At 49.0% G+C, this 12,305-nt stretch overlaps 1 protein-coding gene across 1 annotated transcript in view; it reads right to left on the reverse strand.

Annotated features, from left to right (window-relative positions):
• SESN3 (sestrin 3) overlaps positions 1-11,797 on the reverse strand; it is a 37,966-nt gene extending 26,169 nt beyond the window's left edge. Inside the window, exon 1 of the mRNA XM_084285007.1 lies at positions 11,601-11,797. Coding sequence (XP_084141133.1) covers positions 11,601-11,711 — 111 coding nt within the window. The 5' untranslated portion in view covers positions 11,712-11,797. The remainder of the gene's footprint in view (positions 1-11,600) is intronic.
• Between the last annotated feature and the right edge of the window lie 508 nt (positions 11,798-12,305).

Raw genomic sequence — 12,305 nt, forward strand, 5'->3', positions numbered from 1 at the left:
GGTTCTTCACCTGATAGGAAATCCTAACATAGTCGTCAGTTAGAACAAATTATTTCTCTAAGGAGAAAGACTGGAGATTGTTTTACAATAAGCAAGGAGCTGACACACCAACCACTTCGTGCTTGATTAGGCTGGGAGAGGTTTGGACAGGAGACCGATAGAGGAAAGGCTTCATCTTGGTAGCGTAAATGAAAGCCACTGACTTGCCGGAATGACCACAATACTTGCAGTCAACCAGTTTCTTCCTCTTTTTCCTTTTTTTATTATTATTATTATTTTTAAAAAGAACATTTTGCATCTTAATCTAAGTCTTACCCAAGTGAGGCACTGCCAAGATACCATCTCCAAAGTACGCTGCCTTAACGTGGCTGAGCTGCTGGCAGCAAAGACCTATGGTACACAGCTGGTATTTTCCTGCCAAAGAGAAGCTAGTTTTCAAAAATGAAGATTCATAACTTGTGTAGAAAATGTACTGTGTGTAAATACAGGCACATGTCCTGTGCGGCCCAGCAGCTTGGCAGGGCTTCAGATTTACCACCAACCTCAGTGCTGCCGGGCTCCACCGTCTCCTCAGATTACTGCCCACACTTTTACTAAGAGGACTTTTGGCTGTATTTTAGTGACTAACCGACTACAAAAAATCACCAGCAAGTGCTACAGAAATAATAAAAGCACTTATTTTATACCCTGTCTGGATAACCTCTCCCGCAGCAACGCAGGAGTGGTTAACACGCACGGCCTACTTCCACCCTCTGTTACGTTCCAGCCTACTCGTCCTTTTTCCGTACAAAGGAACCAAATCCAAACTAAAACCCTTTTATTGGAATAGGCCCAGCTCCTAAGAGACAGATTCAGTCTTTAGCTGCACCCAGCTTAGCTCTGTATGGACAGAAATGAAGACTGTGCAATGGGTATTCCAAGTTTTCTGTGAAATATGAACTGAAGCCATTGACCTAGCTTCTAAAACAAGAATTACTCACATGGATGGCTGGATGCTGCCTCTAAGTATTCATGAGGCACAGCTTAACCCAAAGGAGTGTCCCATATAAAGCAGCAACAGCACTGGATAGTCAAACTGCTCCTGCTTGTACTGCAAGTTTCTGTTGGATAAATAGGTCGAGTAACTACAGCTCTATCTACTATCTGCTGCATAAGTGACCTAAAGAACAGGGGCACAGGGGGACACCTTCCTTCCACCTCCACTCCCGTTCTGCTTTTCAGAGCAAAGACAGCTCCAGCTTGGCCAGCGACCGCTCTCGTCCCACTTGTCCTCTGCTCCTGGGTAACAGGTACAAACTCCATCTCCCCTGAAGAACCACAACGTGGGCTGCAGGTTCCTTCATCCTTTAATTACGCTACAGATGACCTTTTCAACCAACACACCCTTTCTTCCAACTACTTCTGAAGCACCCGTGTTGAAGTAAGACAACGAGTTTTAAATTGCTGGAATAAAAGTCACTTATCTCAAAGCAGGTTCTACTTACACGATCCCCGACGTTATTGCCTTGCCCAATTTTCCCCCAGTAATGTCCTGCGGGCAAAATCTGAACTACTAATGTAATTGAACAGTTTGTTTGGGTTTTCTGGAATAATGTAAGGTGAAAAAAAATATTCTGGAGTCTCTTGAAGCATTACAACAGCATAAACCAGTTGCAGCTTTTTTGGTTCAACACCCTTCTGATGGATTTGTTGAAAAGTGGAGATTGCAAAAACTGAAAATACCAAAGTCCATAATGGTGGAGAAAACAGATAATAAAAGCTACAAGGAGGAGTACAAAAGGCTATATACGATTCTAGTTCAAATGCCTTAGAGCTTGTCTTCTGTAAGCTGATCGGTCAAACGAACTGCTGTTGACTAATGGAGACCATGCACCTGAAGTGTTGTTTTCACGTTTCCTACCATGAAAGTCTGCAAGTTTCCACTGCAGGGTGTTAATGAAGAGTCCTGATTCGGACTTCTCCAGCAGTGGTGCTCTTGAATGAGAACCATGTCCAGCTGAGTTAAAGCGGGTCTAAAACACGGGTGCTACAACACCGAGCTGCCATGGCACCCAGCGGTTGTTTCCATCAGCCTTTGGAGGAAACAGAACAAGCTGGATTGTAACGGAGAGAGCACGGGGGTAGTTCCATAACTTTAATCTTCATTTACAGTGTGCTTTTACTTCATTACTTCACAAGAACAGCAGCAGCTGTAGAGTCCTAGCAGCACGCTTCTACAGCATCTGCATGGTACACTACGGGCACTGCGTACGCGCACAGCCATGCTCAGGTCTAGCTTGCAGTCGGTAACATGGGTGTTTCCACACACACAGTTTCCTTAATTTTCTAGTTCTAACCTAGTTGTTGCAGCGAGGCAACGAAGGCTCAGCAGATAATCAAATCCTGATGCTGATTTCCAGGGAGGGTCAGGGTTCACTCCGCCTGCTGAACAGCCAGGGGGTATTTGCACGCAGGCAGCACAGTTGATTTCGAGACACAAAACATATTGTAGTAAAGCAACATTTCAAGTGCTCTTCCACCCTGGATGGGATCCAACTGGTGTCAGGTAGAGTATTTAGACAGCGTGTAGGCGCTCCATTGCATTAGAGGGCTAATCAAATTTCTCAATGCTAGAACAAATTACTATTTCCACACCTCTAATCAGCAGTGAGGGTGCTTTACTGAGAAGAATGCCAGTCAACTTGGAGGGATTATTTTTTATTTTTTTAAAGTTAATAGGGATAATTACATTAAAACAGATTTAGAACCATATGGCCAAAACACCTCCAGATATATTTAGCCAATAATATAACTATATTCCCTTCACCACATGCTAAAGCAGGAGATATTAAACATATTTACAAGCACAGGCTATTAAATTAAGTTCACTGCTGTTAAGATAGTGCCTTATTAAATAATTTTAACTGCACAATTCATATAGGAGAGAGAACACATGCTGGCTTTCAATCTTTTTGTCAGTATCAGCAAGAGCAAACCCAACGCAGTAATGGCCCAGAGACAGATAAAAAATGATTTTGAGGAAGAAACCCTGTACTGCTCTAAGAATGGTTTACAGCAGGACAGCTAGCACTTCTTCATACCATCAATAAAACTCTGACTTTGGATTTGTGGAATTGCTCAGCAACACAAGTCCTTAATCCCCAAGTTACCTCTAAGTCAACATTTTTACATGCAAATGAACATTAAATGTGTAAGTGAGAAGACGTCTTTGCAGTCATTCCCCTCCTCTCAGGAAGAATTCAATTGATCTTTTAGAGTTAACTGATATTTTTAAAAGAATTTACAGTCCTCTCCGCTTTCCTGTCAAAACTAAGTTCAAATTTAATAGTCTCTAAAGCAGATACACGATTATTTATTTTGATTGTGAAGTGCAGTAACTGAGATATACTGACTGTATCTACGAGCTTATTGTTCACTCTCAATAGATCAAAGCCTGGGTTGAAAGTCACCTTTTGCTTTTCCTCCAATTGCCTTCTGCACCTTAAGAGATAATAGAGAGCTATGGTTCCACATAATTGTCAGGAATGTGGATTTCCTGGCTTTCCTATATGTGAACCTAACACTTGTGTACATTTGAAAACTTAAACCACAACTCTAAGGGTGGTCCACACGCTGACCACACAATATGGAGCAAGTCCACAAGGAACTTGTTGTATGACACTGGGTTATTTATCCCCTTCAGTTCCAGCCTACTCCTAGGAAACAAAGCTGGGAATACTTCATATTTCTCTAAAATTATTATTTTCCACCCAGCGCCCTGGGTAAAGGGATTGCAGGTAGCCTCAAACTGTGTTATCAAGTTCACTAGGTTGGATGCTAAGCCCAGAATCCATTAGAAATCCATTGCTGCTCTGTGAAAACAAGATGCTTACCTTGAGAGAAATATGAGAGCGCCATTAACGAGAAAGAAAATAGATGTTTAATCAGGAGACTGGACTTATCTATTTATCTTACTCTAATTCAGATAACCAGGGATGTTCAGGGAAGATTTATGGCACCTTTCTAGATTAAGAACACCGATTTCTGTCTCTGGCCCTGAGTACCATCATTTACTCCCTGCTCAGCCCCTCCCTACCTTGCATCTGGTCAAGCCCGCAGTTGTCACAAGCACTATGCCCTAGAAGAAAAAAGCCTATGCTCCAAAACATCTAACTCTCAATTTAAATGAGATGTGAGAGCGAAGATAGCTGAATATTTTGATGGTTGATATAGTCCATACCAAGAACAAAGCCATTAGTGTCTCAGCATCTTAAACATGCAATAAGAATTCTCATCTACAGAGGTGCTTTGCCCCAGCTGATAGTCATCCCATGTCTGATATGCAGGAAGTATCCTATAATAAAAGTGCAAAGCCAGTGGTTAGGAGACATTTGAAATTAATAGTCCTTGATCGGGGCCTCCCCCGTGTTATCAGCAACACTGCTTTGCCCAGGGTGGCGTACAGAGAACCCCACATGGTTTCTTGAAGTATCTGCACTGCCTTCAATGGACTGACTGATAAACAGGGTATTTTGTTTGTGGAGCATATCCCTACCTCCCTGTAAGGGCAGTTCACAAAATACTTGGCTGATCTGCATTATATGCTCCCTATAGCTTCTACCTAACGCAGACCACCAGGCTGGCTTGCACAGAAAGCAACGGAAAGCCCTCTGCACACAAACAGGAACACCTGCAAAGAACAGAGAAATTAAACAGCGTCAATTATTTCCATCCAGGCTCTTCCGAAGCTGACAACGTGCAATTTCTCATTAACCAAGGTCTCCCTCCTGACAACCTGAATCTCTTTTTGCCGCAAGCACCCCTCTCCCCCCGGCCTCCCCTGACCCACTTAGACTCGAGCCAATGCTCAGTCTGGCCAAGCAAACCGCGCCTGCGATCCCTTCTTACTCTCCAGCCCTGGAAATGGAAATCTGATAATAAGATCTCCAGACAAACTCCCCTAGCTAAGCAAAACCAGGGGGGAATTACACCGATATCTGCTCTCTCAAATCTTCCTAGCCAGGAAAAAAAAAAATAAAATAGTTCAAATACAGAACCGAGCGAGTATCAACATCTCCCTCGCCAGCGTGGGAGAGGCGAAAAACCAAGGATGCTTAACGAACCATCCCTTTTTTTTTTTTTTTTTTTTCCAGATTTCAAAACATCGTCATTTAAAGAGACGTGAAATTTGAAGCACTAATTAAGTAATATGCATAAATTTAAAGCAAATGCGCGCAGAATCCACATCTCCAAACCACAGCCTGCGATTTGGCTAATGCAATGCACCACTCCTACCAGCAACAGTACGTCTTAATAGAGGACAACCTCCACGCTTGGCTAGCTCCCTCTGAACATTAAACCTCAAGGTTTCTTTTGAAGAAAAAGTCCTCCTCCCCACTTTCCTTCCCCTCCTGCCTCCACTAGTTCCCTGTAATTCAGAGAAGACATATTCTTTTTTTTTTTTCTTTTTCAAATAAAAGTGACTATTTCAAATGAGCAGGGCTGCTGCCAGGCTCGTCATTGCAAAACATCGTCCTCCACCAGAGGTTTACTTCACTCATGTCACTCTCATTACAGGTCTAACGAAAGTCTCTCTTCTCATTTTCAGCACATGAGACCAGAAAGGTATGAGGACAATGTTTTACATTACCACTGAAGATACAAGTGGAGGAGCACAGGAGCACTCGATACCAGCAGAAATGCTAAAACAGCAATAGCGCTCTCCGCTTCCAGACACCAAAGCCAATAATTAACACAGGGAGCCAGGAAAACAATTACTTAAAAGGATCAGACTCTAAAAAGATACGAATTACTTGCAAGACTTGCAAGGATGGAGAGAAAACAGAGTCATCACCGGGTTTTTGGTGCATATATTCCACAGGAAAGGATCCTGGTCTCAAAGGTGTTTTTTTGAGTGTGTTTTGTTGTTGTTTGCTTTGGTTTTAAGCCAGATAAAGAAGAACAACTGACGAGGGCGAGGGTCTTGGTAGCATTTTGGCCCCTCAGAGGCCGCATTCCCCAGCTCTGCCCCAGCCACGCACACGGGAGCAGCGCTGGAGTGACCTGGGCTGGTTTCACCACGGCTCCTTTCCAAGGGCCAGGAGGACAACCACGGCAGCACGCAGAGTGCCTCGGACAACAGAAAGCGGCTAAAATTAGACGTGATAAAACCAGAGTTAGCTCTCCGTGCCGAGGTTTGCAAATCCCACTGAGAACCCCTTCGGAGAGAGGCCCACCGGAGACCTGAAGGTCTCCAGGCAACTGCGAACGGGGGCAGCTGCAGGGCGATGGGACAGAGAGCAGCTAGAGCTGCTGAGGATGCTGGTTGGTTTTATGCAGTGAGCTGCTCTGCCCCGGCCAAGATCACACCTCCGAGGCCCACCGCGGCACACCACGCAATAACACGCCACAGAAAACCTGCGGGGCCCTTCCAGCAGGGCCACGGCTGCTTCAGTTTGCAGACGCTCAGCACACACGGGACCGGGGTGGCTCTCTTTGAAACAGTCGGGACGTCCTGGAGAGGCCTTTTGATTTTCACAAAACAGGTGCCGGCATCTCCACGCAGCTCCGTGACTCACGGCGACACACATTCTCGCTTACGCAGCCCTGCGAGATCTGCCATTAGACTATTTTTGGTTCACTTTCGGGCTACTTTCTTACTCACCCACGTAGAGCAATCAAGTGAATGAAAGTGGCTCTTCTCTTTCTCTTTTTTTTTTTTTTTGATGTGACCTCAGCTCACTGCGCCTAGGCCAGCGCCACTGTAAGCGCTGCATCATCTGAGGACATCCACGATTCCTTCTAGCTTAAAAGTTTTTTTGAAATGTATTGTCAAGTGCATTTTTGACAGCTCTAGACCTAGAACAAACTCTTCCAGCACCTCACCACTCTGGACACTTCATTTTCCAGCCTAAATGTGTATTTACGACCCTTTTATATCCATCTGCTCTTCAGCTTATTTCTCCTCACTGGCTCTTGCCATCTGATGTATTTATAGACACCAATCACATCCCCTCTCGGCCTTTCCTTGTGCAGGATTAGAAAAACAAACTCTTTTAGCTCCTTTTTTGTGAAACCAGCTCACCTCTGTGCCTGCTGAGCTCAGAGCCATCCTTCCTGGCCTCCCTGCTCCCAGCTGCAGGGTGACTGGAGCTGGGGGTGCTCCAGCACACCGAGCCCCTTGTCCTCGCTGCTGCTCTTCCCCAAATCTGTCAGTATCGAACAGCAGAAAACCCACTGCAAGTCCCCTCTCAGCGTGGCCCAACGCCATCGTCCCCCCAGATCCTGATTAGGACATTTAGTGCCAGTAAATCCCAAAGTTTGCTTTCAGATGACTTGTTTCTGAAGCAAGAAGTTCAGCCTGTAGCATTACTTCAGACATTCAATGAGCAAACCCAACACGAAGCTCTCAGAAGAGGACACTACAGACCTTACCCACAGAAGGCCACTACTTAGCTTACCGTGACCTACTTTGGGTTGTATCATCCGTATTTTTCATTTATCTGTATGCTTTTCCTTCTGCATTTGTTTTAGTGCCTCGTCTAGCATCGAGACTCGCGTTAAAGAAGGATCCTGGCATGGGGAATGAGGAGCACGGAAATTCTGCCCATCACATTCAGAGCTACTTCCCCATCACAGGATCACCCCAATTTTATAGCTCTGTGAAAAACCAGGAACAGATCTGGGATTTCACACAGTTTTTCCAGGATACCAGCACGGAGATGGGCTCAGGCCTGCTGGGTTGTCTGAGCTGGCTTCACCCCACCTGGCCAACAGAAAGGGATGCTCAAAACCATCCCTTTTGTCATTGCTCCCCTAAGTCCCCCACTGAAATCTAGCACAAAACAAGTATTTACTTCTGGAACTGAACTTATTTTCTTTTCTATCCTATCGACCTGTTCTTACAGATGAAAAAAAAAGACCCTTTTACTTCATAAGCATTGCAATTTGCAACTGAGCTGCAATAGTTGGCAAATTCTCTCCCTGCTCCTACATTTCCTGGCGTATCAGGATTTTTCCATCCCCTGAAGACTCTTTGCTTTCTGCTGAAAGCCTGCCTGAGGCAGTTATTTGTCCAAAGCAATCCTGAGCCCCTCCTCTGTGTGCTCTTCTGGCTGGCTCGGGATGGGGATTTCTTTTTGGTACGAGAACCTGGGACTGCAGACGAGCTCCAGCCCCTGTCAGGTCCGTGCCCCTGAGCTCCCCAGCCCAGGGGATTTCCTCTCCCATCCCCAGTGGAAGATTTTCCACCTCTAGATCTGGAGAACAGGCCCGAGCGATGGCAGCAACGCTCAGCCACCTCTCTGCAATACTTGGCTCCAGCACTTGCATGGCATTTTAAGCGCTTTTGCCTCCCGTTATGCCAAAAAAACACTACATTTTAGTTAAAAAGCACACCTATCAGGCCCAGAAACTTGAACGACTGATCTAGCCTTGCTCACTCTTCCATTTATTTCAAGATTTATCAAAGCATTTGCCTTGGTTGTCTTTTCCACGGGCTGACTCGCAGAACCTAGAAGAGCTTCACCTATTTCTGGCTGCCGGTCCTTGCTTTAGCTCTCACGGCCACCTCCATCTCAGCCCTCCTGCTCAGCTGCGATTGCTATCTGGCTATCTGAAGCATCCTGTAGCAGTAAATCCAGTTGGAAAATTTATTTTTTGTTATGAAAAATCCTCCTCATAGGCATATCTAACTACCGGATCCATAGCCAGGCGCTAGCACTACCCTAGCAGAACTTTTTGCAGCACAAAGTAACTTTGGCTAACCTGGAGTTAGCTGAAACCTGAGCGACTGCACCTGGCTTTTCCTGTTTCCCTGCTGAAAGAGAAACTTACCTTGGCCCGTGAGCATCCCAAATCTGCTAGGCTACTTCCAGTTTCGTTACAGGGCAGGGAGCAGCAGCCTTGCTTTGCCCCCTGCAACATTTGCCAGCAGCGCTGCCGACGCTGCGGGCGTTCGAGTGCCTTCAGCTCAAGCCTTAAGACTGAGGAGGGCAGAAGAGATTCAGCACGTTTGGAGACCAATCATTCTCCCGGCGTATTATCACATGAGCATTTAAAAAAAAAAAAAAAAAAAAAAAGCCATCAAAAGAACAGATGAGGCAGCACTTATCTGCAGATTATTACTCGGAGGCTCAGGTCGCGTCTCACTTCCACCCCGCCTGCCCACCCCCGCCCCGTTTTCTACTTGTTTGCTTGCCGGTGAAGTGCAGAAGGTTAAAATTTACAGTGATTTCATTAGCCCGACTTTTAAATGACTGCAGATGGAGCCAGCAGCTTTACACTCCTGTTTATTGCCCGGCCTCGGAAAAACAGATGCGACGATGCCCGAGCGCACGCACACAACACCTACGAGAGATCGGCTGCGTTTCGTGGGCTGCTCTAAGGTTTCTCTTCTCTTTCCACAATTTTGCAGCAGAAGTAGCTCAGCCGACCTTAGACAAACCAGGACAGCACTGAGTTGCCTTCAAGAGAGCCAGCCAGGCTCCCCTGCTTTACCATACAACCACCATCCCCTCAAATAGCCAAAAACCACATCTAATCTGAGAAAGTTTCCTATTAGCAGGCAAGCAAAACCTAACCCTGCCCCCCCACCCTGATATTAAAGCGGTACAACAGGACCTACCCAGCACGAGGAGACAACAGCTTCAAAAAAAAAAAAAAAAAAAACTCAATAATTTAAATTTAATTTTAGATATGGAGGCGCTGCCAAGCACCACTTTATTTGTCAACAAAACGTCCTGATTACTTGGCAGAACAAAGCCCGCTCCCTCCCTGCTCTCTCCACAGACATGTTTGGCACCGGGTAATTTGCGCGGCCGTCAAGTCTGAAGCTGTTTCGGGCTTTAACCCCGGAGAACTTCTCTCTTTTTGGGGCACCCGTTCCCCTGCAGGCAGCGAGGACGAGGACGGGGTGCTGGAAGGAAACGGTTAAGAGGCCGGCGCTGCTGCTGCGCTGCTCTGATCCTCGCAGGCTGAGCTCAGCGCCCAGCACCAAGTATCAGCTGTAACATGATCCAAGAGTTTATGGAAAAAATAACTGCGCATACCAAGCATGCACATTTAATAAGATTTTGTTTCCATTAAAATATCCGAGAAACACGATTTTTTTTTTTTTTTTTTTTTTCAGATCTCCTTCTTCTCCCTCCGCCCGAGATGGAAGGTTTCTCCTCCCCCCTGCCTCTAGACACACACCTCCTTTCCAAAAACCAAGCCCTTAAAAAAAAAAAGCAGTCCTACTGCAGGGAAGAGAGGCTTGAAAAACAACTTTGATTGGCACTTGGCCTGACCCACAGAGGAAGAAAAACAGTTTTTGGACAAAGAGCGCAAATATTTGAGCTCGGTGACTTCGAGGCTCCCTCAGCGGTGAGCAGAAGGAACCCGGCGCAGGAGGGGATCGGCAGGGACTGGATTAAAGGACGGCCTCGTCGCCCGCATCCCGGGCTCCGGGACTGGCGTTTGCACAGCTCAGCAATTTTAATTCATTTGCGCTGGACAAACAAAAAGCAGCGCAGCGAGCTGCCGGCCCCGCAGATGGGCAGCCGAGGTGGCGATGCGGCGGGTCCCCTCCGCGGGGCTCTTCAGAACCACCCATGGGGCTTTTTTTTTCCCCTATTTTATTTTATTTTATTTTAATTTTTTTTATTTTTTTATTCAGCTGGGATTTCAGTATCTGCTGCTCAGGGCTCTGCTGAGGAGCAACTTTCCCAGCAGGGCTGGGTGCGGGGTGACCCCAACCAGCTCCCCCAAGCCCCTACAGCCACCGGGACCCCATAGGATGGGGTGTGGGGTAAAGAGTGGGGCAGGGCCCACCTGCGGCTACACCCTGGGGGCCCTGACAGCCCTACAGGCAGCTGGGGGCCCCCTTCATTCACGGGGAGCCCCTAGACCTTGCCTGGGGGGGGTTCCCCAGGGCCTTCACCTAGGGGGGTGCCCCCAAATGCCTAGTGGGGTGCCCCCCCCCCAGTGCCTAGTGGGGTCTGACTCTAGAGACTGGTGGGGTTCTGCCCCAAAGCTTATTGGGGTCCTCCTCAAAGCCTAGTGGGGTCATTCCATAAAGAACAGCGGGGTCCCCCCCTAAGGAATAATGGGGTCATTCCATACAGATTAGTGGGGTCACTCCCTTAAAGCCTATTGGGGTCCTCCCCCACGCTCTATCAGGGTCCCCCCCATGCTTTGTGGAGTCTCCCCTTAAACCCTAATGGGGTCTTCCCCCCAAATCCTATTGGGGTCCCCCCACAAAGACTATCAGGGTCTCCCCCCCAGGACCTAGCGGGGTCCTCCCCAACACCTAGGGGGCTCTCCCCCTACATCCTAGTGGGGCACAACCCCAGATCCTAATGGGGCACAACCCCCAGATCCTAGAGGGATCACCCCCAAACCCTAACGGGCTCCCCCTTATATCTTAGTGGGGTCCACCCCCCAAGATCAGTGGGGTCCCACCCCCAAATCCTAGTGGGGTCTCACCCCCAAACCCTAACGGAGTACCCCCAAACCCTAGTGGAGTGCCCAAATCCTTAGGGAGGGTCCCCCAAACCCTAATAGGCTCCCCCAAACCCTAACGAGCTCCCCCAAACCCTAACGAGCTCCCCCAACCCCCCCCACCCCTCACACCCCCCTACCTGTCTGGGCACCTTGCGGCAGTTCCCGCACACCCGGTACTGCCCGGCGGCGGCGGCGGCTCCCCCCCCGGCTCCGCCACCCGCCATGGCCGCGGCGCTGCCCCGCTTCATGCTGCCGGGGGGCGGCGGGGCGGGGGCGGACGCGCGGCGCTCAGCAGCGGGAGCAGCGCGAGCAGTGCGCGCAGGGCGAGCAGCAGCAGCAGCAGCAGCAGCAGCAGGAGGAGCAGCAGCAGCAGGAGCCGCAGCCGCCGGCCGCCCCCATCGCCCGGCCGCGGCCCCCCAGCGCCCCGCCGCCGGGGCCGCTGCCCCCCGCGCACACCCCCCGCGCTCTCCGCCAATCGGCGCCGGCCGCTCCGCCCTCCTCCCGGCCGGCCGGCCAATGGGAAGAGCAGCCCGGGAGGCGGCCAATAGGAGGAGGATTCGGCCCGTTGCCATCTCCGGGCAGCCTGAAGGGGAGAGGGGAGGGGCGAGGCCGCGTCTCCGGGCAGCGTTGGGGAAAAGGGGAGGGGCACGGGGTAGGGGCGGGGACGGGGAGAGCCAATCGGAAAAGGGAGGGGAGGGAGGGATGCAAATGAGGAGGGGGAGGCTCCGCCCCCTCCCCGGGGCTGTGAGGGGGCGGCTGGGGGGGGGGAGGGTGAAGGGGGGTCCCTGTCCCTGTGTCCGTGTCTCTGTCCCTGTCTCCGTGTGTCTGTCTGTGGGGTCAGA

This window comes from Netta rufina (genome assembly GCF_964035555.1).
Source record: "Netta rufina genome assembly, chromosome: 1".
In the NCBI taxonomy this organism is placed as follows: domain Eukaryota; kingdom Metazoa; phylum Chordata; class Aves; order Anseriformes; family Anatidae; genus Netta; species Netta rufina.